The following is a 27,541-nucleotide window of genomic DNA, read 5'->3' on the forward strand; positions in this document are numbered from 1 at the left end:
GGGGCACTTGAAGAAATTTCTGGAAGAAGGAACTGAGAGAATATTGTGGACAGAGTAAAGACAACTATTACAGGAACAAATAGCTTGCAATTTTTCAGGTCCCAATATCCAATCACATTACAAGGGCAACTGATTCTCCTGATGTTACTCTTACTTACCCTTCCCTTCCTGGTTGTTCATGCTGCAAGTGTCCCAGTTTCTGCACGGTGGTTATTGTGGCAGCCTTGGTCAAATCTGCCTCCCTCTGTGCCACAACTTCACCCTCCTCAAGCCCTGTGCACTCTTGGATTACATCATTTTCCTTCTCAGACGTCTTTCATCACTCAGTTACCAACTGACAGAAGTAGAAAACTTTGCTTTTCATTCATCAGCATCTGAAATCTAGCCTCATATTTCCTTTTCAACCTTATTTTCTGCTAATAGAAAGCAGAAACCTTCCCTGCCTGAGAGACTAGTGCGCTCATGGAATCCTGCATCCATCTTTCTCATGCAAACACACCACCCCACGTTCTGATGCGATGCTTCTTCAAGCTTTTCTGCTCTCTCACCTACCCTGCACCTGTTCTTCTACCTCACCAGGATCTCCAGTCCAATTGTCCAATCTTTCTTTCCCATCTGGCAGACCCTTCCTGTTTTCAGTCCATTGCCTTTTCATATAAAACTTCATGCCAAGCAACCCTGGAAAGTACACAGAAAACATATTGGAATCCATGGTCTCCAAACTCAGCCGGACCTTTAGGATCGCCAGAGAATCTAGCCAGCTCTTTCTCATTCCTCTTTCAAAACATTCTTCGTTCTCTTTTGCACCTCTAACCTCAACAGTGCCTGATTTACTTTCTCAACCAGGGACTCAGGACTAATTTACAGAGTAAATAAAAGCCAAAGAGTAAGAACTCCAACTTCTCACCTGCAAGTCTACAAACATTCTTCTCTCTCACTGTCACCATGAGAAAGATGCCCTATGGTGAAATGTTAGTCCCCCCATCCTTTGCTTTCTTCTCTTGCACCTTGATCCATTTATCATCCCATTGTCTTTACTGCATTTTAAACCCTTCACACTAGTGGGACCCTCCCCGCTTCAACATTTTTGCCTGCTCACTTGCTCACCAGCTCTTTAGAACCTGTTTTCCCTCTAGATGCAGACAGATCTCTGTCTTCCATTGTGCAGCTGGTTTTCACTGAAGAGCTGTCTACATTGTCTTCATTTTCATATCTTCCTTTCCTTGCTCAGTTGATTGCAGTGTGACTCGTAACCTCAGTACTTCACTGAGACTGTTCTCTCCAATGTCATGAGTGACTTTCCAGACACTAAACTAATGGATATTTTCCAAAATTTATTAATCTCTCAAATTCATCGGTCTCTGCTGACCACTCCTCCCCCCTTGACAAAAGCATTCCCTCGGCCCGTTTGACCCTACACTCTTAGTTTTCAGTTGTTCCTTCTCATTTTTCTTTGTGGGTTTCTCTCCCCCCGGCCCTTAAAAGTTAATATTGATTATGGCTCTGCCCTCGGTCCACTTCTCTTTCTCCTTATACACTCCCACGGCAGTGCTATGGAAATGGACGTATTTATGGCGTCAATACCCAAATGCGTTATTTCCAGTTCAGGTGTCCCTCCTGAAGTGCAACTGGAATCGTCCTGTGAACATCACGTAGTTACTCAAAGATGTGTATCTCGGCATCCACACCAAAGCTTCTTTCTTCTCCAATAACTTGGGGAAATATTCTTAGCTGCCCATCTGCCCAAGCCCAAAGCCTGAAAATCAGCCTAACTTCTTACTTTATACATACCGATAACATCACCACCCTGCAGGGTTTCTCATGGCCTTTAGTAGCTCATCAAAGCTCTTGAATTTGGCTCATCTTCCTGTCTTGATATATTCCTTCAAATCTCTCCAGACACACCCTTTTCTTCTTTTTTTTATAAATTTAGATACAGTCGACACATAACATTATATTAGTTTCAGGTGTATAACATTCGATATTTGTGTATGTTGCTAAATGATCACCACAGCTAGTCGAGTTAACATCCATCACGATATGTAGTTAACAAATTTATTTTCCTGTGATGAAAACTTTTAAGATCTACTATCTTAGCAACTTTCAAATATACAATACAGTATTATTAACTATAGTCAGCATGCTGTTCACAGACGACATGCTTTTCAACCTGAAGCACTCTGACCTTCACTGAACTTTGTCCCCAAAAGGCCATTCTCTTTCTCCCTCCAGTCCTTTTAAGCTTTTTGTCTTTTCCAGAAAATATAAATCCATATACCTCAATCCTGTACTTACTCTTTTCATACATGTGGCAGATTATAGAAAAATGTAGAGCTGCTTCTTTTGATCAGTACTATTACTTCTCTTCAGCAGTTTCACTATTTTCTGGATAGTAGTTATTCCAGAATCAGTTTGTTGAATATAATTTTTATTCATGATTTCAGTATTACAGTCTAACAATTCTCGATATTTTATTTAACTTTAAGATTAGAACATGAAATTGTACTAGAAGGTTAAATGTTTTAGGATGGCTTCAAGAAAATTCAGTTATTTGTTTTAAGGAAATACCTTGGACAATACAATTTGTTTGTCTCTATATTTCTTTAAGACATAGAACTGGAGAGAGGAAATTTACTTATCTTTAGAGGTTTGGAGAATGCTACTTATGACTTAACTCATTCCTGATGTCACTGAGTGCCTAAAAAGTACCAGATAGTAAGTGAGGCTCCGGGGTTAAACTGGTAAACAAAAATTAGCATTGCCTTTGTACTCCTAAAACTTTCAGCCTAAAAGAGGAAGACCAACTTTCATCAAATGATCACGTACCAAAAGCTGAATGGAAAACTGTCAGAAATACAGTGAGAGAGGTTCTCTGACTATATGTGAGAACTGCTCAGAGATGGAAGGTTTCTCGGAAGTTACAGCTCCCAGGGTTTTTCAGCTGTTTGTTTTTGGTTTTGGTGCTTCCAGTAGATGAAGTACAGGAGTGCCTCAACAGGCATTCATATGGCAACCAGAGTGGATGCTATGGCAAGAGTACAGGGGAAGATCTCCCAGGTCAACAGTAGTGGAAGCAAATCGGTAGCATCGAGTAAGTGCCCACGGCACATGAGGTGGCAAAGAATCTGGTGATAACACAGTGGGGATAAAGAAAATGCCAGTGAAGGCTCACAAGACCCTTGCGTTAAATGTGCATTTTGATGGTTTAGTTTTATGAATCTTTTGATCATAGTAGAGAATTGCACGCGGAAAAATTTATATCAAATTGTGTATGAAAATGGGTCATGTTTGCCTTGGGTAGCTTATAAAAATGGAGAAAGGTAACAGAGCCAAAATGTTTGTAATTGAGACAAAAATTATTAAGGAGGTAGTTCCAGTTTCACTTTAACAATGATCCTGAGAGATAACACAATTTAAGATTTTTTATTACTTTCTACCAATAGTCTTAGGTAAGGTTTTTGTGTTTTGTTTTGGTTTTAGTTTTTGTGTTTTCTTTTTTTGTATGAAAAAAGAAACTAAACTGTGTCTGTTAATGAGGGAAGAGCACTCATTCAAAAAGATGTTCAGACAACTGGAGTTCTTTTTAAAAGGCAGAATACTGCCATCTGTTGTTCACTGAAATTGTTTCTAGGCTAAGCAAACAGAAACCTCAAGTTCAAGTTTAACAGCAATTCTTAAAATTCAACAAACAAAAGACCATCAGAATTCATCACCTTTAGGAGTTCATACTTATTTCAGAGACTCTGATTTTTTTCTGTAATATTTACAAGCTTGTGCTCAATCAGAGAATCCAGTTTCTTCCACTAACAGAAATAATCATGCTTTTTATTTACATAGCAACTTACACTTAACCAAGCCTTCCCAGTTCATTTGCGTGAGCAGTCCCGGGAACAGTATTACCTGAATTCCTCCTAGCTTTTCCAGTCACCTCATCTTTTTATAATTAGAAGAAACAGAGAGAACCAGCCTGGAAGTCAAAGGCAGCTAAGATTATCTTCTCAGAGATATGGTTGCTTCCTCGAGTAAGCGATTTCATAAGTATGTTTTATTTCCTAAATAATAAAACAGTATTCTGTGATAGTTGTTATTTTTGAGGTTGTTGGGTGAATTTGCGAGTGTCTGGAAGATCTTAGAAAACATAAACAGAGGGACACTTTTAACACTTTGGGGCTTATTTGCAGACAGAATGTAGGGAAATATTTAAGGACACAAGGCCATGTACTACATCCTATTTGGTGACATGGAATGTTCTCTGACCATCAAAAGAGAAGGAGGTTAAGAATTCTGGTAACTGCTGGAGTTTGCTGTGTCTCACATCTCAAATGGGTCCCGACCAACTGAGATGTTTTTAGAAAGCAGTTTGATGAAGGGCCCTGTATGTTTTCCTCCTACTGTACATACATATTATCTTAAGGAGAAAATCCAAAGGTCAACTCATATTCCCTGCCAGAAAATTAAAATAAGCAAACATCTGCTTCCTTAGGATGACATTTAGCCAAGGTTCAGCCTACAATGAGTTACTGCAAAATTTTCACATGATTTCATTTTTTAAAAATTTCCCAACCAACTTCAAGTCTAAAATTATAAATGGGTCCTATGAAAGTATAAACACATATGCAATTCTGCTGGCTCTGAGGTCAGAACCAGTAATGCACCAAAGATCACTTATTGAATCCAGCTCATCTTCTAAATGAATTTAGACTAAGAGACTGCTTCCTGGTATCAGAGAGAAAGATTTGGAGGGCAAGGGGTGGAAAACTGCTTTAGAGAAATAGGATGACACAGCTTCCCAAAGCCTGTCAGGCATCTTTTCCCAGCATTAGGACCAAAGCTGGGTAAGAAAAGTCCCAGTGACTCCTTTTATGTGTCATCCCTTACACTGTTTATTCCTCCCTTATCCCAATTCCCTTTTCACCCTGAGAATGTTCTTCCCATGTCGTGTTTGCCTCCCAGGGTGTCTCCCAAGATGACTAAATAGAAAGAAAGAAAAAGGAAAGACTTCCAACAATGGAGCTAAGATGCCTGCTTTTAGAATTCCTTTCACGTAGTGTGTTATAAATCCTACCAGTGCAGTCAACCATATTAACTGAAACCAGGACTTCTGTACAATTACTTTCTAAGAGCCTAAAATTAATCTCAGAACTACTCTGAGTATATAGGAGTAGGGGATACAATCTTTATGACTATATTTACTTAGAATAAAAAGTGAAACTAAGTTTTTGCATTTGTTGTTTTGTCAGTAGAGAAATGATATCTCTATGCTGTCTTCATTTATAAAGAAACTACTGACCCAGTGTCTGTAGTAGACAAACACACACATACATATACAGCCCTTTTTGCACATAATCTTTTTCAATGCAATAATAATAATGATGGTGGTGCTATATCATATTTTTCAAACATGTACTGGAGGCCAAGCACTCTACTGAGGTCTTTATGTGCCTGATCCCATTGAATCATTAATAATACTATACAGGAGGCATTATTATTGCCCTCTTTTTAGAGATGAGAAAACAGGAGCTAAGGAGATAAGTGACTTTCCCCAATTCTCACCAGATCTGAAATTTGAACGCCGGCAGTCTGACTCTAGATCCTGTGTTCTTAAAGGCCCCATGTACTACCTCATAAAATAAAAATTTGATATTGATGAATGAATAAAACTTCCTCTCTTATATCCCAATTTTTTATACCTTTGCTTCCAACTTCTCACATATACGACCTCCCAAGTTACATACATGATGAAAATATACACTTGTACCTATTTGTACATCACGTGTTAATTCATAAACCAAACTTCACTTTTTATCCCTTGTTCTAGGAGTGGTAGTGCATAGCTTTAATGTAGCTATTATATTATGTCTCATTTCAAGTGAAAGAACGTGTTGGGTTTAAAGTAGTAGGGAGCCCTCTTAATCAGTAGTTGATCTGTTCATTTTAAAAGTTTTTAAAGCAGAGAATCATAAAAATACAACATATTTTCCATATCTCTAGCAATATGTTGATATTTTAACTTGATACATATGAATATGTAGATTTCACACATTTGTGATGAAGAGACAAGAATGTTTCTCTTTGGGTATATTTTCACTATATTGATTAGAGTTCCAAGTTATGTTACATGCAGCACACCCATACTTCATGGTATATGACTACGAGCTTCAGGGTTGGTTTTGTTTTGCTTTTTTTTGTTGTTGTTGTTGTTGTTGTTTTTACAGTAGAAATGACAGCCATTTGGAAGCGTTCTGAGTTGAAAATCTTTCAGGCACATTATCATTTTCTTCTTGAATCTTTGCAGTTATATCACCCCTACTTAATTTAACAGAAGTCATTGTCGGGGTCTCATCTTTATGAGTCTGTTTATGAAGTCTTTAAAGTTATTCAACTTAGTTTTTAAAGAAACTGTTCCATTGTTTACTCACATATCACTGGTTTATAGATATTTTATTAGCATATGTAAGTTACAGTGACAGTTGCAACTGGCCTAAACAGATTTAGGACCAAACAAAACTGACACTTGGCAAATGTGCAACTCAACTATTGGGAGTGGAAGTTCTAGAAAATAGTCTATTCCCCATAAGTACTTGGTGTACATTAGACATTTTACCATAGGAGGGAAACAGCCATCAGTGAGTCAATAATAAGTTAGAAGGTGAAGCTTGAGTAAGATTAGCTCCTTCGAAACAAGGACTTTTCGAAGTCTACATAATAATTTTAAAAGGTTTTTTATGTCTATAGCACAGGGAACTACATTCAATATCCTATTATAAACCATAATGGAAAAGAATATGAAAAAGAGTTTATATATATCTCTGAATCACTTTGCTGTACAGCAGAAATTAATGCAACGTTATAGGTCAACTACACTTCAGTAAAATAAAATTTAAAAGTAAATAAATCAAAATCTTTTAAAAAAATTTAAAATTCTTAATGAGCCAAGAAATAAGTTTTAAAATTATTTGATTCTTTCTTCTTTGATGTTTGTGTGTGTATGTATGTTATGTAAAGAAATGCTTTAGGCTTACAGAATTGGGAGGGATCTTCGAAAGATAAAGGCTAGTTCTCTGATTTTGCAGGGGCAGAGCTCGAGGGCTCCAACGGATACAGTATCGCCTAGAGAAAAGCCATGGTTTGTTTTGGAAACCATCATACAACTTAAAATACTGAACAAAAAAAAAAAGTGGCCTAATTTGAGGGATAAACCATCTCAACTAGGTTATCAAGATAATTATATCAGTTCTAGTGCTTTTGCGTTTACAACCTATCTTTGAGTTTCATGTAGAATTATGAAGAGAGGCTTTTGTGCTGCTTCCAATTCTTTTCCTCCAGTTAGAATAAATTAATGTCCAAAGCAAGCGACACATCAAATGATTCACTAAGTCGGAAGACTTGAGAATTATTACATCTTCTGCCCGTGGGCAGGGATGTATTTAATCTATTTCATTAAGTTATCAGTTTAATCTTTGCTTCAAAATGCATAGGGAGAAGAGCTATAACGTGACTATACTGGTGCTGTCCCCCCAAAAAAGTTGTCAAGAATTGGGTGCCTTATCTTCACCCCACCCTCTATACCAGATAATCTCCCTAATCATTTTGAATCGGTAATTGCTGTTGACATCAACTTGCCCAAACCCTTTCTGATTTCCCACTTGGGCACTTTCACTTTCTTGGAGTGAAATGATGTTTGTTTACTTCTTTGTTTTCATTTACCTTGTTCCAGTAGTTATTTCGTAAGACTTCTTAATGATATTTTTCTTTTAGAAATTCTCCATTTCTGAACAATATGTTGATAGAAACCCAAACACAGTGCCACAGTAAATAATCTGTCACGTTCCTTAAAGATATATAATTTTGTTTTACATTCTAGTAGTCGTTTGACCACATAGATTTATTTGCTAAATTTTTCATAATTTGCAGCTTATGGTGGTTTAGAAATTTAGATGCCCTTTATAGAGTGCAAGTTTTTTCTGACCCCTACACATTTTCAAAGCTTTCCCCCTTTATCATACCACAACTGTAATTTCAAAGTTTTACCACAGAAGTAGTGACAGTAAAAACAAAATTTCTACAATTGAATTGATTGATACATGCCCAGTCTAGGAGTTACATCTAATGTTATTTCTAAATGTATTTGTTATTGTTTCCTTAACTTATCTCTGACTCCAGATTTTCTTGGCCCTTGGTTTATGTTGAGTAAAGTAACTTGGAAGCAAGCTAGATTGTTACCATAACAACCAGCATTGCGTAGGACATCCTGGAGATGGTGAACTAGACTGGAAGAAGATAAAGGGGGGAAGGAAGATGCTGAAAGAACGGGTTGCTTTGCAAAGTGGTGGATTTACCAAAAGAATCAGTTATTTTGGGCTTGATGTATAAAACTGCACTTTATTCCACTGTTTATCATACTTAAATTCCAGATTTTCAATTTAGAGGTGGCAATCCACATTTGGGTGTCATTTAAATAGTGCCCAGGGAATTATGCTTGCATTTTCTTAAATGTTAAATATAAGTATTTCCATTATAAGGAGAGCTTGCAGAGTAAAATGTTTTTTATTGCTTGGTCACTCTTTTCAAGGAAAAGATTCGTTTGATTATATGCACCGTAAAAAGACTCAACTGTGGTTTTATGCTCAGTAGAGTTGGTTATTGCGCTCAAAGATGATTTCAGGCTCTTAGCTTAAGACTTTCCTTTAAAGTAGCTTTAATATAAACTTAACCTTTAGTGTTTATTATCACTAGCTAAGATTTCACCAGTTAAATGAAATTTTTTCCCGAGTGTTATTTGGTATACCTAGAAATTGAATTATATTATTTTGAAAGTTGAATAGGTGTGGAAATACCCTCTGTGTGAGTCACTCTGTGTTGTTTCATAGTTTGTATCATATGATGAAAAAACACTACCAATCAGCCGAAGCCCCTCTCCCCTGAAACTCCTTTATAGTGACTCCCTGGACATGCCTGGGTCTTTATAATTTGCCTGCTCTTTATTGAAACAGCAGCCCATCTATCTTTCAGTCTTTCATCATTTCATGTGTGGTTAGCCTTGGCAAGTTTGTGGCAAACACATCTGATTGTTGGTTTTAGATTTCATGCCTCATTGAAGCCTTTCATTATTTGAGTCAAAAACTGATGATAACTTCTTATGTGTGATACAACTTTGAATTGTTACACAACTTTAATTTTTAAATCGTAAAACTAATAAAACAAAGACCTGACTTTATAACAGTAGGAAGACTTTTCCAATAGTTGAAGTGTTTGGTTTCTTAGCCAATTCCAATATGGGTAATATGCTTTTTTTTTTTAAATAGATCTTTATTGGAGTGTAATTGCTTCACAATACTGTGTTAGTTTCTGTTGCACAACAAAGCAAATCAGCTTGGCCTGAGTATTGCTTTTTTTTTTCACTTGAAGACCTTCGCTTTCACAAAAGCTACAGACAGTATAAGTAACATTGAATTACATAATGTGCTTGTTTTCTAAGTTCTTATGTAACACTAACATTGGCTTACAAGGATGAGTTTTCAGTTCTGTTTCTATTTTAAAGTTACTTTTAAATTTTTAGTTATTTGGTTTTTTCTGAGTATATAAGAAATACATCCATTACTTTAAAAAAAAGACATAAAATTAGAGAATTATAAAATGCATTTGTTTTCTCACCAATAATTTATTTTAAAATGTAATTATGATTGTCAATGAACACGTTCTACTTTTTCTTCAGATTTGTAAGTTTTATGTACTGAGACCATTTTGAGAAAATCTATTAACTATTAGAACATAAACTGTTAATTTTATTGTCAAAACATCTTAAAATTTTACGTCCTGGGTACAAAGTTTGACTTAAAATTTATTTTTTTAGGGAAATAGTACAGTGATGTACTAGTTTAAGATTATTAGAACAACATGGGTAGGAATAAATATTACTATTTCATAAGATCACACTGGGTGAGTTTTTCAGAAGCATAATAATTAGAGTTGCACTTGAAAATATGTTTCTAAAAGGGAATGTTAACCTAATTGAGTGGCATTTCTCACAAATATTTTTTAAGTTAACAATGTAAATAAAAATGTGAAATACACATAATTATATACCCTAAAGCTATAAATATTACACTTAAATTTTCATGTTGGTTCATGGAAGATATTTAAACCTACAAAGAGAGAAAAACATGGCACAATGATTAAATAAAGCATTAAATAATTACAGATATATTTAGTAACGTACAATGAAAACGTTCAGTATTTATTTCAGCCTGCTAGTTCAGCTCTTGAGCTGTGGAAATAGAGTATGTATTTGTGTTTGCAGCCTGACGTTTCCATGCTCTAGCTATCTGATTCTGAGTTATTTTTGACTCAGTTATTTGGCAAGTTATTATTTTTAAATAGTGTTTTTTTAAAATTTATTTTTTTTTTGGCTGTGTTGGGTCTTCGTTGCTGCACGCGGGCTTTCTCTAGTTGCGGCGAGCGGGGGGAGCTGCTCTTCGTTGTGGGGCGTGGGCTTGTCATTGCAGTGGCTTCTCTTGTTGCGGAGCGCGGGCCCTAGGCACGTGGGCTTCAGTAGTTGTGGCTCGCAGGCTCAGTAGTTGTTGCTCGCAGGCTCTAGAGCACAGGCTCAGTAGTTGTGGCACACGGGCTTAGTTGCTATGCGGCATGTGGGATCTTCCTGGACCAGGGCTCGAATCCGTGTCCCTTGCATTGGCAGGTGAATTCTTAACCACTGCGCCACCGGGAAGTCTTGGCAAGTTATTTCTGACTAATAAAAATGAATGTAATAAGAGTACCTACCTTGTACACTGTGCTGAATAAATACCAGCTGTCACCATTATTAACCACCATTATTATAATTGCTACTCTTATTATTCTAGTACGAAAAGACATAATTTCTATATGATAGCTTTACAGAATAATTTATCCTTGCTTATAGTTATTATAAGACTAGATACCTTCACAGATGTTGGGTGTTTTCATAATTATCATATTTTTCTGATTGCAAAAAATATATGTTCACTTTTTCTGTGACATACTTTATAAAAATAAAACAATATTTTATGAATATTCTTCCAAATAAACATTTATAGACCTACCCAAATCTTTTAAATAAGTGCATTATACTTTATAGTATATTTGTAATATAACTTTTTTAAACAATTTCTCTGTTGATGATGCATTTGTGGCCACATTCTTTGATTGTTATCAGAGCATTGCAGTATCCTTTGTGACCTTATCTTTATATTTTTGTATCTATGTAGTTTTTCTTTGGACTACATGTCTACATTGTCTTGCTAGATTATAGGATATATACATTTAAACTATAAATTGATAGACTCAGCAAGAATTTCTTTGCAATGATATTGGCTTATTTTTTACTCACTGCTCATTTCCCCAAACCATTACTAATACTCGGTGCTAGCAGTCTTTTATTATTTTGCAATTTAATAAGTAAACTTTTTTTTTTTTTTTGCGGTACGCGTGCCTCTCACTGTTGTGGCCTCTCCTGTTACGGAGCACAGGCTCCGGACGCGCAGGCTCAGCGGCCATGGCTCACGGGGCCAGCCGCTCCACGGCATGTGGGATCTTCCCAGACCGGGGCACGAACCCGTGTCCCCTGCATCAGCAGGCGGACTCTCAACCACTGCGCCAGCAGGAAAGCCCAGTAAACATTTTTTTTTATTACTTTAGTTTGTGTCTTAAATATTCGGGAGGCAAGTAGCTTTTGTATATTTGATTATTAAATTTTGTTTGAATTGTATATTCATTTCCTTTTCCCAAGTTTATCTTTTATTGATTTTTTTTAAAGGCCTTTTATTTGCATATGTTTTATCTTCTCTGGGTAGCAGATATTTTCTCATGGAGTATTTGTTTTTTACCTTTGCTTATGGCATATTTGCTTATGAGAAGTTTATGTCTTCATTTAGTCAGATCTGTTAGATGTTTTCTTGACAGTTTATGCCATTTATATTATTTTTAATGGTCTTCCTAATCCCAAGATTATAAAATTTTTCATCTCTCAGAAGTTTATTTTTAAGTCTGTTGTGAAAGAATGATTGAACTTTATTTTCTCCCAAATACATAGCCAAACCTCTAATAGCCTCTTATTGAAAAACTCCAGAATTATTATTTCTCGTATTTATATCATTATCATTATTGAACACTTATAACTGTTCGCTTACAACACAACAGTAAGTGCTTTACCTATAATCTCCCTTTTACTTCTTATCATTACCTTCTGAGGTTGGTACTCTACTACATCCATTTTACAGATGGAGAAGTCACAGCACCGAGAGCTTACTAACTTGCCAAATCATGCAGCTAGAAAGTGGTAGGGTCAGGAAGTCATGACTGGGATGTAAGTAGCCAAGTTCCAGAACCTCACGCCAATCACCGTGTTATTCAGTTTAGAGTTCCGTGGGTTCCTCGTTCCTCATACTGTGGTAGCATTCCAATATTAACAGTCATCTGCATGCCGTCCTTAAGCTTCACCTACTTTCTTAACCTTGGCCCTGCCCATGCTCTCCCTTATTCCCACATCTTCCCGCCTACGTTCCTGCCTGACCAGCAGGGTGAGGAACGATCCTGTCCTCTGTTTCTAATGCTCTTCATTTCTTTAGCCAATATAGAGTAGTAACTCTGAATCTGATAGGCAGTTTGGCAGAATAGGACAGATGTGCCATGGAATTCCAGAACTGAAATTTCTGTTCTTACCAACCACAAGAAGAGGGACAATTTGTGAATCTGAACAAGTTGAGTTGCTTTATGTGCTTATCTCTAATATTAGTTGAATAATTATCACACACCCGGCTCAAATATCACACTAGAATATTACTAAAATTAAAATTTTATACTATATTAGTGTTGCTTTTCAGAATGAAATTTCTTTTTTATGGCTGAGTAGTATTCCATTTTGTGTGTGTGTGTGTGTGTGTATGTGTGTGTGTCTGTGTGTCTGTGTGTGTGTGTATAAAAAACATCTTTTTCCATTCATCTATCAATGGACACTTTCTAAATAATATACATTAAAATGTTGAGCTCTTCATTAGGAGTGATCAATATGAATTTTTTTGTTGTTTCCTGAAACTTTCTATTTTTTAAAAACTGGTGTTTATCTTTGTATCTCTTCAAAGTGCCTCCGTAGGTTCTAACAGTAAAAATGTGCCCTGAACACAAAACTGGCAAAAGCCACGGCAAATGTTGGCAAAATTTGAAACAGAAATGTGATTTGAATGTTACTTTACTGCAACCCTAGTGTCACTTCAGTCTACGTTTCAGAAAAAGCCCAGTTTCCCTCCCTGTGCCTCCAACCTCAGGCCTTTCTCACCCGACCTCCTGTGTTTGGTGTCTCAGTCTCCAGGAACCAGTATCACTGTGGATATTGCCGTGATGGGCGAGGCTCACGGTCTCATCACCGACCTCCTGGCAGACCCTTCTCTGCCCCCCAACGTGTGCACGTCCCTGAGGGCAGTGAGCAACCTTCTCAGCACGCAGCTCACCATCCAGGCCATTCACAAGCCCAGAGTGAACCCCGTCGCTTCCTTCAGTGAAAACTATACCTGCTCTGATTCTGAAGAAAGCTCTGAAAAAGACAAGCTGGCTCTTCCCAAGGTAGGTATGAATGACACACTCCTGAAAGGGTGAAACTGTTTCTTCCCATTGTCTCCTGGGCCTCTTTCTTATCACCCCAAACCCATATGGAGATTCATATCAGTGACTCCCCAAAGATGTGTCTGTCAGTCATGGTGACCAAAGTAATGCTAATGTAAACATAAAGACTTACATCCTTACACGTGATAGCTTTCTGTAATGAGAAAAATTTACCTTTTTGCATTACCTTTTTTTACTCAGACGTTCAAGAAATTTTTTTCTTCTCTATACCAGGATTTGTTCTGTGGGATAAAGATATAGTGGTGATAAAAAATTTTAAAAAAACAGCAAAAATCCCTGCACCCACTCTTGTGGATTCTGTTTAAAATGCATTGCCTTCTGAAACACAAGATTCCTTTGCTCTTTGATTTCTTAGTATGGTAGCCTTCGTAGTATCCTCATGTCTTTCCCAAACCCAACAAGTTTTGAACTTAGAAAAGCTCTAGTTGATTTTAGATTATTTAAAGTAAAAGATGGCCTTCGTGATTCATATATTTTCTTCTTCTTACATATAACATATAAGAGTTTTACAAAAGTAAGCTCTAGGGAATAGGGTTCTGGACCCAGTTTAGACCTCAGTATTACTTAAAAACAAGTCATGCTAAAGACTAAAAAAAGAATCAGAATTTCAGTGGTCTCAGGTACATCCAGCACACTTATTTATTTGGTAAACAAGCAGCTGTCCTCTGGAGCTGGTGGTCAGTCAGTAACATCTGTGTTCTTGCCATTGTGAGTCTCTTGATTCAGGACAGTGTCCTTCACGCAACTTTGTCAATTAAGTTATTTAAGTTTCCTTCGAACATCTACTTCTCTGAGAAAGATACAATAAAGGAATGGGGAGAGAGTAACTGATTCCCTTGGGCCTCAAAATAGACATGAAGTCAGTGACAGATTTACAGACAATACTGATATTTACAGTGCTTGACCTTTTCTCTTCCTGTTGAATTACGTTCTAAGGTGCATATCCAGATCTTTAAGAGATTTTGGAAACTATTTAGTATCAGAGGTCTCCTTGAATCCTGAGGTGCCGTATCCTCACTTCTCAGAGTTTTTACCATCTTCAGGAAGAGCAGACTGAGTCTTTGTTAAACTCTGCCTACACAATTGGTCTCCTTGGAGTAACTGGCCACAAATAAAAATGAATTGAGCTCCTGCCTCTTATAACTATTGCTGTAGTTGTGTTAGATTACCTTTCCTTTGATTTTTAAGATTAAGACTCTCGTTAGAGGGCCAGTGCTCATGCTGGTGAGCTCAGAACCATGCCTGAGTGCTGATGGTGCCACAGATCCCCCTTAGGATATGGTAGGAAAAGAAATAACAAAGAGAGGGTCACAGGGCGACCAGCAGAGTCTTCTATTAAGAGGAGCTGGTCCTAATGACTTTACCCATTTGCCTGTCTTAAGTCATGTTAACCCCAAGAGAGGTGGTACCTCTTGTGAGTTATACTCTTACCCTTAGCTCCTGTCATTTGTGAATCAAGAAATTAAAAATAAATCAATAAACACTTTGATATAGCGACTACTGTTGTGCTAGATGATAAAAATTAATCCATGTCCCACACGAGTGTCTTTTGAGGAAAATCTACTGGTCATAATGACTAACTAACATGATGTGTGTATAGGTGTATAAGCCCTATTGAACTAATATAACTATAAAATTATCACAAAGGTAATTGATTCTCATTTCCCACAATCCCATATTTGTGTAAACATTGAAATGAAGATCCCCAAAATGTTATTTTTATAATATTCATTGATTTTGGCCAGAGTTTCTTATTGAATTTCTGAGTGCCCAAATTTTAGGTAAATGATATTCAACCAATGTAGTTTAATAAATTCACTGCCAATTAAAAACCCATTTTGTTTCACTATATAGAAGTTAGTGATAGAAAATATGCTTGGTAACAAAATCAACGCTCCTTCTTCCCAGCGCCTGAGGAGGAGTTTGCCCCCTGGTTTGCTGAGACGAGTTTCATCAACTTGGACAACCACCACCTCAGCCACGGGTCTGCCCACTTTGGAGCCTGCCCCAGTACGGAGGGACCGTAGCGCCAGCATCAAACTCCATGAAGCACCTTCATCCAGGTTAGGCAGTGCTCCTGATGGTCTCATATGTCTTGGAGAAGTTTTTTTTTCTTACCAAAAATGAGTTATAAATTACAGTGGAAGGGAGGCCCAGCCAATTATAGTTGGCTGAAGGCCAGCTTTGAAAATGAAAAAGGTGTATGGTTTAAATCCAGAGCAGTATAAGGATTAACATCAGATAATTAGGCTTAAATTGTGTTGTATGGTCTTAAGTATAAATGGGGACAGTGACTTGAGGTGACGCCTGCCACTGTCACTTTGGGTGGAAAGGGTGAGCCCAGAATAAAGGTGGGCTAGGTTTTACCTAGACTGAGATCTACATTGGATCTTTAAATCAAAGGTATCCAACCTGACATTTGCAAATGATCGTTAGATTTCCCCCAGCCCACCAGAGCAGCTCTCCTAGCATTATTTCAAAGGCAGAAGATCAGATCAAAAAATAGATCATCATTCTAAGAGCACCTAAATATCTTCAAACAGCTGGTAATTTAAGCTTTGTTTAGATAGTGAACAGGTTGGTGGTTACCAGAGGTGGGGGATCGGGGGTAGACAAAATGGGTCAAGGGGTTCAAAAAGGTACAAACGCAATTATAAAATAAATGAGTCATGGGGATTTAATGTACAGCATGGTGACTGTGGTTAATGATATTGTATTGTATATTTGAAAGTTGCTAAGAGAGTAGAGCTTAAAAGTCCTCATCAGAAGAAAAGAAAATTTTGCAACCTGCATGTCGATGGATGTTACTGTGATGATCATTTACAGTGTATATAAATATCAAACCCTTATGTTATAAACCTGCAACAAATATAATGTTACATGTCAACTGTACCTCAATAAAAATAGAATAAACTTTATTTAGTATATTAGTGATAATTTTCCAAAGTGACTGAAAAGTCAGAGTTACCAAAGCTAAAGGAAAGATAATACAAAGATCTAGAAAGAGTTTTGAAGGAAACATCATCATGAAAGAGGTGCTTTCAGAGGGAGCTACTGTGTTTGTCCTTTTCTATTTAGAACAGAAATACCATTCCTTATGTGAATAATAGTTACAAGAACATTTACCACATGATTTGAGGTTTGTGAAACATTTGCATTAATTTTATTAATGACCTAATGACTGAAAAATTACCACATCTTTGTTGAACTACATGGTGGCAATATTAGAAGTGATTTTCTCTTGACCTTGGCTTTGAATATAAATAAAGCACCATTCTGAGACTGGCAAAGAAACGGAAACCTTTCAACTCTTAAGAATTTAATGACGGCTAACTTCTCTTGCTCTGTTGTTTAAAAACATAATTGGTTTCTTCCATATTAATATATTATTGGTAGTCTAATAAACCTATAGAATCAGAAGCAATTTTGAATGATTCTTTCTTCACATATCAGTATAATTCCACTTTGTCTTATTACCTGGACGTTTGTAAAACTTCTACGCATCACCACAGGAGGATGTTACCCAATCTGTTTCATGAACATTTCCTAAAGTTTAAAATTACAAGTCATTGATGATATTTTCCTATGAAAATATTGACCACTGTCGACTTCTACTACAGCAAATACTGATAAGTAGTAGGGAATTATAGTTAAATATTCGTTGCTTAAGAAAATGAATTTGTGTTCTCAGTGTATATCTTTATTTTACTAACACACCTTGGCAAGAATGCTCCTTTACTTACTTTCTGTAGAATGACTTTACCAAGAATCCATTCAAGCATTCTTAAATGCCACCTTTCTTTGTGTTATTGTTTGTTACTGCTCATCAAATTTCTTTTCTCCTACTTCTGTCTTCTTTTAGTTAAATGAGATTGGGGGCTAACATTGAAATCATCGTGAGGAAGAAGCTTTCAAAAACTTCTATGAGCTTAACTCCTCAAGATTTTGTCATTCTGCTTTATGAAATAAGTACTCATGCTCAAATATTTTCAAAATAGATAAGGAATAGCATACAATCCCATTCATTCTCTTTGTCCCAAAAATACTAATAGATGTCTTGCCTGGGTATGCTTTTTTCCACTGTCTAACTTACTATTCCTTAATTTCACTATTCTATTAAAAGTCCTGATATAAAATCTGAGAATGGTACAACTTTTTCACCATTATAAAGAAATAAGATTCATTCTGAAGAGAATTTGAGCCCTTTAAGGGAAAACCATGTGTAAGTAAGTAGCAATGGTACCACCATTAAATACAGCTAGTTTTGGTTGACTCATCCTTTGTCGTGTGTGAAAATAGTGAAAAGATAGCCTCAGATCACCTCCAGCCCTGATGATAAACCAAATTTAAAACCTCTTCACTTAGGAGACCTATTCCTAAACCTGCTGACTCATTTCAAAACTGATTTGAGTTTTAGCCTTTGAAGTCTCTTCCCTGTCAGCCCTTTTATTTCTTCCTTTCCATGTCTGTCTTTTCATTGAGGCTCTCTGAGGACTGCAGTGATCAAAGAGTGGGAAGTGAAAAGTAGAAGCAGTCCTCAGCTTATATTCCTTTAGGTACAGAGCTGGATGATTTACTCCTGGGTAGCTTTAAATCCAGCTGAGTGAAAAGACACTGGATTGAGAATCAGAATCTTGGCCCTATCACTCAGAGATGTGTATCCAGAGCCTTGGTACTCACCAGAAGGAATTCTTAGGAAAAAAGGGAACAATGACACAATTGGAGTAAAATGAGGTGGAAGAATGCCAGTAGGTGCTTTAAAAAAAAATAGGCTTGAGAGAAATAAAAAAGTCTGAAATAAATCATACTCTAATCGTTTCACGTTGCCCTTGGAACTGACTGACCCCTGCCTCTGTATATTAGGCAGAAAGAACGCTGTAAACTCAGTAAAAGAAACTGTTAGGACCTGGTAAGACTTTTAGGACCTAGGATGACGTTTTTATAGATAGAACTAAGGTTATAAAATCCACTTTTGTGGAGGGGGGTTGAGATCTTCTACAACAGACACACAGATAGTTTTCCCCTGCTGTGTTAGTGTGGGAAGACCAAGTAAAGGTTTCCCCAAGCTATTTTCCTCTCTGGAATTCAAATCATTACATATTCATGAGATTTAAACAGGAATCAAGACGGTGAAGTTCAATAGGCAGCTGAAAACTATTGCAAGGATCACGCAAAGCAATGCATTTGAAAGTGCCTGTAAATTACAGTGTGTATGCGTGCGTGTGTGTATATACAAACACACACATATACACACACACTTATACATATATTGGTTTGTTATTTTATTAATAATATCCGTTTAATAAATTAATATTTATTATATTAAGAAAGGATATATAGCTGGAATTTTATTTATCTTGAAGTTCATTAACTTCCCATACATTAAAGATGCTCCATTATTGCACTTTATGAAACTTCTCAAAATGAGCATATTTTAAATGTTTTTATTAAAGAAGTATAAGACAGTAGCAGGCAGTTTTTGAGCTAGCTTTCATAATATAACTTTTTAAGATATTAAAAAATAAATTCAGTTAATGTTAAGGTCTTTTAAAAGTCTACATAGAAAAGTCACAACCCGTTTATTGTACAATGTGCTAAGGAAACATCTAGGCCACATATACATTACATAAAATTTCTTCACAGTAAGTCTTTTTTTTTTTTTTTTTTAAGTCTTATAAGTCAATCAATCCAGCAAAAGGAGTTGAAAGAATAGTGGGAGAAGGAAATAATTGGTGTACTTGTCTATCTCAGATTCAAAGTTTTCTTTGATTTTATTGTTTCAAAATTCCAGGCATTTGTGAAGTGTCTAGGATGAGATTTCTAAGAAGGATATGAAACAAACATTATTTTGTAGGCTTTCCTTAATTGTATTTGATAATTGCTGGAGTTTATTCCACATTTCAAATGCTATTTAAAATGAGAAAAGATGAAGTTTTAAAATACCTGGGTCAACAGTTGAAGAAAAGTCTCTCTGAAAAAAGAAAAAGAAAGAGAAGAAATGAGGTAACAAGTGGCAGAATGTCAAATCAGACTCAACACAAACTGATCTCTCCCATTGCTAAACTTACGAATAATAAAGGGATAGAGGAAATAGCCAACCAATGCATCAGCGTCCTTCCCTTTGAGAGGTCTCAAACTGGTAGTACAGCACCCTAAAAGTCCTTTTACTCCACGTTAGCATGTGTTCTGGTTTGGACTTAATATGCACGATTGTAAGCAGTGCACACATAATGATCCTTGCACAGAGGATACCACTTTGGTTATAGAACACCTCCAAATTATACCTCATTAATTATACAGCTTTCATGACCCTTTAATTCCATCCATTTCAGGTTTATTTACAAGTGACCCAGAGATACCAAGTACATCCGCTTACAGTGCCAATCTAAGATTGGCTGAAGGTCAAATTGTCCAATTATCCTCACGCAAATGATGGATTTTACCCAGTAGCAAATTTATTAATGCCTGAAAGCACACAGATGTGAGCCAAGCACAAACACTTTTCCTTTGCAGCATCCAAGATTGTCCACATGACTTCCCAAATTCTTTTCTCTCTCAAATTACAATGGATTCTGTTTCAGATTCAGCATGTAAGATTTTGAGCAATGCCTGCAGATAAATTTTGGTTTGGAACAGCTCCAAAATTTATATCCCATTAATTACACGGTGTTTTGTAATGTTCTCCATCCCAACCTTCCAGAGATTTATTGATTCCAGACTTATTTACAGTAATAACCTAGACAGACCAAGGATATCCGGCTAAAAGAATTCCCTAGGTGAAGCCTCACTGTCATTACCTTTCTTCTAGTAAATAGCATCAGTATGTTTAGTAGCAGGTCTGTCATTAGTGTCTACTAGGGGGTTTGGCTCATCATCCCTTTCTTTCCAGGGTATCATCAGTAAAAGAAATGGTAGGTTAAAAGACCTCTTACTAACCTTTTCCTTCACGATACTGCAAAGAGTATTATCTTTGAATGATTTTATAAGCACTTGATTTTTTAATTTAGTTACACCAAGAATAATAAATTAAAAAGGGTATAGAAGGAAGCATTATGCCATTCATATTTAATGTAAGTTCACCTGCATCTTAACTAGTTAACTTGCCATGTTTTTAGAAAATCTGTGAGGAACATGACTGTAGAAGTAGAAAGAGAAGGTGACTGATACCTAGTAATTGGATAAACAGTAGAGCTATCTTTTGTCTTTTGTTAACCCAGAATCCTTAAAGAGTGTGTACTGTATCCCTGCAGTACAGATTGAATTTAGATAACCTTGTTTGTCATTTGGAAGTAAAGTGGTTCTGTCACTGAACCTGGACCATGACTCAGAAAGTCTACTATGGAAATGATGGTTGGTTCTGGTAAGGTCCGCCCCAATAATTGATGAATAATTTCTTCATTTTTCTTTATACCCTGTCTTTATAGTGCTATTAATCCAGATTCTTGGAAAAACTCAGTGATGATGACTCTCACCAAAAGCAGATCCTTTACTTCATCCTATGCTGTTGCTGCCTCTAACCACGTAAAGGCTAAAAAGCAAAATCGACCAGGTAAGTAACTTATTGGAGAAAGAGCTCATACTCATTGAGCGTGCAGTCGTGGAATGAACTAAGCTTCAAGTGTTGAAACACTCAGGTGTGCTTGGTTTGACTCTTCTAAAAAGCAAAAGCCTCAATAACCAACTATAGTTACTTAAATTTCCACCTTATATGATGATACAGATTCTTTTAAGGTAGCTGTACCAACTATCCTATCTTGAACTTATTGAATGAGTAGGAAATCAGTGTCACTGTTAAGGATAATCTCTGGAAGCATCATCTTATAATATAAAAGCTAATGAAGTACTTATCAAATTTCAATTTTATTTTTAGTGTCTGTTAAAAAAGAAAATTATTTTCCAGAAGTATGGTATTTATAAGTTCTAGGAAATGTTTCAGTTACTATATGTATTATAATTTTTCAAAGAAATTCTTACTCTGTGTCACTCACCTCCCCCCAAACATAGAAATACAGAAAAGGAGAGGTATTTAAATTTGGAGAAAATACAATTCAGAACCTTTGCGAGCAGCAACCAAAAGACCCAAGAGTACTGTGGGTAGGAGGTTTTCCTTCTCTTTCAAACAGGTACAGAATGAAATTTGATGTCATCTCTCCCATCTAGGATCTGCATGGGGTTTTCCTCGATGGTGTCAGTGCACCCCTTGTGCTTCTAAGCATTAGCTTCTCCCTTCCCTCAAGCATCACTTAATAAGTACGTGTGGAGTGTTCACTATCTCTGACACTGAACTAATTTGAGGAAAGCGGCAGTGACTAAACCAGACCCTGTTCCTCCTCTCACAGAATTCTCACTTACATGCTAGTGGGGACTATAAACAGATGGACAGCTGTTACTATATACGTAGTGTGTTAAAGGCTATGATAAGGAAGTGAGGGAAAACTTTCAAATAACAAAAGAGATATAAAGACCCAACTTGGTGAGGGAAAGCCTCAGCAACTTAAGATTCTAAATGGCTGGCAAAGCTACCAAGAAGAAAGGGAGAGCCCTGAATGCAGAATGGGAGATGAAAGCAGGTCTGTGGACAGAGGCCACACGGGACCCAGGAGCTGTGGTAAGGAGTTTAGGTATCAATGAAGTTTCAGGTAGGAAAGTAAAATGATTTGGAGGGAAGCTTACCTCATTTAATCAGAACCTCTGCTGACTCAAAACTGAAATACAGTTTTTGTCAGATTCCATCTCCAAATTGGCCCCCTCCTTGAATCCCAGTTGAGAGTCTGGGTATCTACTCTGACCTCTCCTTCTTGGAATGTTCTAACTCCAAGTTTTCACCTCTCGGTATTGCAGAAAACTCGACTGAGATTTTCAGTAGCTCCCTGCTTAGCTTCTTAATCTTCAAGCAGCTCAAGAATTCACCAAATGGCTCAAGGGGAAAGCTGCCCTCTTCCCACTGGGCTGTTAGACATTCAAGTTCTGGCTGCCATGGCAGCCCCAAACTCCAATGTTTGTGTCCTCAGCCTCATGACATTACTAAAAGCTCTGTTGGCTTGCCTTCCTAATAACTGCATCCCTCTGCCTGGATTCTTAACCTTTTGTTCCATGCCAATGGTCCGTAAATAACGCTCTGAATGGAAGAACGGTTCACAGGGTTTTGGCTCACCCTTCTGAGGGTCTCTTCTATTTGGAAACCTAGTCTCTCAGAATTGGTTTGCCTTCCCTCGATCGCTTTTTAAATTTTTAACTCAACTTTTCTATTTGTTCTCAAAGAAGCATGGATTTACCACAAACTACTGCATCATAGTCCGAAGCAGAAGTCCTGAAATGGCAGTGTTTCTGTAAGGGTTAGAGAACCAGTACTCACATTCCACTAATATTTCAAGAGACCACCTTGAAATATAAACTTAATTTTAAAAGGAAGGACTAACTTAAGGAAGGACTTCTGTTGTTGTTTCATACATCTAGAAAAGAAAATTTAGTACTTTCTTTCCCCTTTGATCACCCACTTTATACTGGTAACTATTCCTTGAAACCATTTAAGCACTGACTTGGCTTAAATCTCTACTGTTGAGTGTAGGAAGACACTTCCTCCACAAAGTACCATTTTATTGGCATTGCATTACTGAAAGAAACCATGAAAGGTAATCTGATTTTCCAAAAATTAATCTGGTCCTCTCTGCTCGTTAGAAATGTTCATTACTTTTTGTAACTTATAAGTCATTCATGACCTGAGGATTAGAATTGAGCTTTCACTAGGGTCAGGAACAGGACAATGTGGGCAAATACTTAAACTGGGATTGCACTGAGGGCAAATGCAGATGAGCTCAGGAATGCAGAGACCCATTTGGGACCCCAGCAAGGTGGAAGAACTGAATTTGAGCATTCCACATTAAACCTGAGACTTTTGAAGGGGCACTGAAGTGGTTCTAATTCAGAAGGACCCCTTGGCTCCCTACAAAAATATGTACAGATAATTTTTGGAGGAAAGCATCACCAGTTAAGGGCTATGCAACCCCAACATATCAAGTTCAAACAAATTGGAGCTTACAACCAAGATCACTGTAAACATGCAAGAAAGCACCACGAGTTAGAGAAAATAGAAAAAAAAAAAACCCTGTACAGATCTCTAAAAGGGTTGAGTTATTTAAGTGCTAGAAAAATACTCAAATGTTTAAAGAAAAACATGAGGTCATAAAAAATAGCAATGAGAGAAGACATAATTGTAGGGCAGCTAAATGTCTTTTGGAAATGTAATCAGGGAAATATGATAGGTTAAATGGCATAAAAGACTACTGAAGGGAGAATTAGTAAACTAGAAGGCAGAGAATGTGAAGAAATTCCATGGAATGAAACATAGATGAGAAACTGGAAAATGTAAAAGACTTTAAGAGATATAGGAGAAGGAATTAGAAAGTGTAATATACATGATCATAGTTTTAGTAGAGGATAGGGAACGTAAACTATTTGAGTAGAAGGAGAGGAAAGAGTAGAAAAAATTCACACATAGACACAAAACAGTGAAACTACAGAACACCAAAGATGAAAAGAAATCTTAAAGTTAGCCAGAGAAAAGATACATTACCTTGTAGTCAGTCTGAGAGTTGAACTGTCACAAATAAAGGGTGTCAGAGCACAGGAAAATATTTTCTTCAAAGTTCTGAGAGAATATAATAGTCAACCTAAAATTGTGTGTGGGAAAAATCTATCTCAGAAGACTAGGAATGAGTTAAAGATACCTTCAGGTAAGTCAAAACCTTACCACCTACCAGATCTTAACTGAAGGAATGTATGATGGATGTATTCTAGAAAAAAATATAATTGCAGAGAAAAAGTCTGAGATCTAATAAAAATGGTGAACACATAAATTTGAAACCCATGATTCCATCCAGACAAACATTATATGTGTAAATAATAGTATTTCCAGCTCTGTGGGTATTTTTTAAAGATTTTTAATGGAAAGAATTAAAATATTAGACAATAATAATATGTAACCCGAGAGATGACGTATGAATTTGTGTTCTACATTCTTGTATAGCTTGGAAGACAGGCTCAGATAAGGAAACTGAGGCACAGAAATATTGAGTAACTTGCCCAAGGCCACACAATTAGTCCAGAATTCTTTCTTTTGTCCTAAAGACTTACTAGAAAAAAAATTGAGGATGACAAATTAAGATAATTTAAAATTAGGATTTGGGGGGCTTTTCCTTGGCTGAGGACAAGATAATGAAAGGATTTGGTTTTCTGTCTCTCAGTTTCTTCATTTAGGTAATAAAATTAAAATTCTTAAAATAACCAACATGGTAAAGTCAAGAAGATAGACATTTAGGGTTAGCATATTCACTGGAAATAACGGAGAAAATGATGGGACAGATGTGAGGAACAGCTTCATATCCTGTGTCCTGCCCCCGGCTTCATATGCCTGCCCTCAAGAAGGGCAAAGTGTGAAAGGAAAAGAATGTCCACGGAAGATACCACCAAGGCAGATGGTAGAGATGAGAGCCACGGGAATGGCAAGAGCCTTAAAGTACATAAAAAAATCTCCATCATAGATTACTTTGGAAGGGATTTTGCATTGTGCCATCTTTAGACTGCTGTCACAGCAGAGCTAAATATTTATAAAATAACCTATATCCTATGCGTGCTGAATTCAACTAAACAAATCGCTGAAAGCCTGCCAAAAGGGAGAAGAATCTCCAGCAAGAATCAGAGAGCTGAAGTTCAATCATACTTCTCCCTGATCAGATGGGCCTTTCTGTTTGAAAGCTCGTTTCCCTGCATAGATGGCAAGGTGGGGTTGATTTCCTAAGTAGGTGTGATGTAAGTGACAGTGGTTGCCACCCAGTTTTCAAGAAAACTGTGGGAAGGGGCTGAGAAAAGCCCCTTTATGTGGCAAAGAGTCTAAGGAAATGGAATTAAATAAAGTGTGCAGAGAATCTAAGGAGGAAAATAAGAAGCAGGAGGCAAAAGAGGTAGGGGGATGCAAGCATAAACTGAAAGAACAGAAACACTGGAAGATAAATGACCTGTTTCCAGACAGGACTAATGAAATCTGTTCTTTGCGCAAATCAAGTAAACAGTGTGTCCTCTGGCTCCATCAGTCAACATTCATTTAAACAGTTGAAACGCAACCAATTATTATGCAGTTACTGATATAAAATAAATGGATGAAATCACATAGGAATCCTTTGATTAAAGCCTAAAAATGGGAGATTTAAATATAATTTGCATTTTCAATCTTGCTTTTCTATTATGAGTCACTGAATATGTCGAGATGCCTTTCTGTCATTCTGCTTTTATAATCTAATTTCATGCTTATCACATCTGCAGCGAGTAGTCCCTTTCCAGATTCCTGTAAGTTTTATGGTTCTTATCATCCTATTACAACTATTACAGATATCTCTACACCTACAAGTTAGACTGAGTTTTGCCTATGGAAAATTTAAAGTGAGAGAGAACTTTAATTATGGCATTGTGATTTTTTTTTATCTCTATACTTTAGATACTTTTTTGTTTTGGAAAAATATTAGGGCTGTCTATTTTCCTGTGGGTGTGGAAAAGAGGCATGTATTTATCAGACATACTAGTCCCTTTTTCGTTCAACTAAAACTGAGTTTTACAACACAAACACATGGATTCACTTAAATCATTTCCCTCCAGTATTATTTATCATCTCCTTTTGATTGCCCAACGTTCCTTGTGTCTTGATACACATTTTCTCCTGTTCTCAGGAGCATGGAGTTAAAGACGCAGTTACTCAAAGGAGTTGGTACTTTAGAACTTTTTAAAGTCATATTTTAAATTTTTAAATGTTTTAATTTTAAGTATTTCACATTAGGGTGGTCTGAATCATCCAAAAGTTTGTATTTCATGTGCCGCGTCTTGTTCCTGGAATCTCTTAAAATTATTCAAATAGAAAGTGAAGATAAATATGTTTGAGAGTGTGAGTATTCATCAGAGTTCCTTCACGTGTGTGTGTGTGTGTGTGTGTGTGTGTGTGTGTGTGTGTGTGTGTATGAATGTATAGATGTGTGTGTGTAACAGAAGGTTGGGTGAGACTTCAAAGGTCATAAACTTCATCTCTCTAACTTTAGACATGATTATACTTTAAGAAACCTTAGATAATAATTGGTTTTGAAGACTTACAAGAATATGCTGTCCCTGCGAAATAATTTTATTTGCAATCTCTCCTTTCTAGAAAGAGTATTTGGTTATTATCTGCACTTATATCTCTCCATCTATTCGAAGACTAATATATGTAAATATATGGCCATTTCCTATGGCATTCCTAACCCTTTCTGTTTTTAAAACTTCAAGTAAACCATGATAAGGCACACTGTGAGAAATAGTTTGGCTTGAGAAAAAAGAAATTTATATGTTTATACCTTTATCTTCTCACCTACAGAATAAAAATACCCCCGCTCTTCACGGTGTTGCCAAGACCCCTGCTTGTTAGGAGCGTTCAAAATGTGTAGCCTAACAGCCCTGCAAAAGCAAAGTGCTTTTCCTCTGTTACAAGGTTTATTTTAAATTTCATCCCAGGCCATGAGTTCGGAGTCTGAAGTTCTGCTTATTTGTTTAAGTTTAGTTAATCCATGAGTTCCAAGAACTCCAATCATCGAGTGGATTTTTCAATTTGTGTTTTCAGAGTGAATTGCGCATCTCTGAGAGGATCAGTTGGCGGCTATTAAAACTTAGCAATGAAGAAAATCACTCCTCTCGTAAATTACCTTCAGAAAATATATTGTGTCAAGACAGAAATGGATGGTGTTCCCACGGGCTTTCAACGACTCTTAAAAAGTGGTAGAAAACGATCCCCAAACTCACAGTCAGTTACCAAAATAATTAAGGAATTGCCTAAAGCAATTTCATTGCCTGATTTCATTTCATTTGCTTAACA

General features: G+C 36.7%; 1 protein-coding gene across 1 annotated transcript in view; it reads left to right on the forward strand.

The window, feature by feature from the left end:
• The window catches only part of PDE3A (phosphodiesterase 3A), a 311,073-nt gene that overhangs the window by 235,638 nt on the left and 47,894 nt on the right, over positions 1-27,541 (forward strand). The window contains exons 3-5 of the mRNA XM_004270940.4: positions 13,336-13,593; positions 15,562-15,716; positions 21,078-21,202. Of these exons, the coding sequence (XP_004270988.2) occupies positions 13,336-13,593; positions 15,562-15,716; positions 21,078-21,202 (538 nt within the window). The remainder of the gene's footprint in view (positions 1-13,335; positions 13,594-15,561; positions 15,717-21,077; positions 21,203-27,541) is intronic.

This window comes from Orcinus orca, chromosome 11, assembly GCF_937001465.1.
Source record: "Orcinus orca chromosome 11, mOrcOrc1.1, whole genome shotgun sequence".
NCBI classification, from domain to species: Eukaryota; Metazoa; Chordata; class Mammalia; order Artiodactyla; family Delphinidae; genus Orcinus; species Orcinus orca.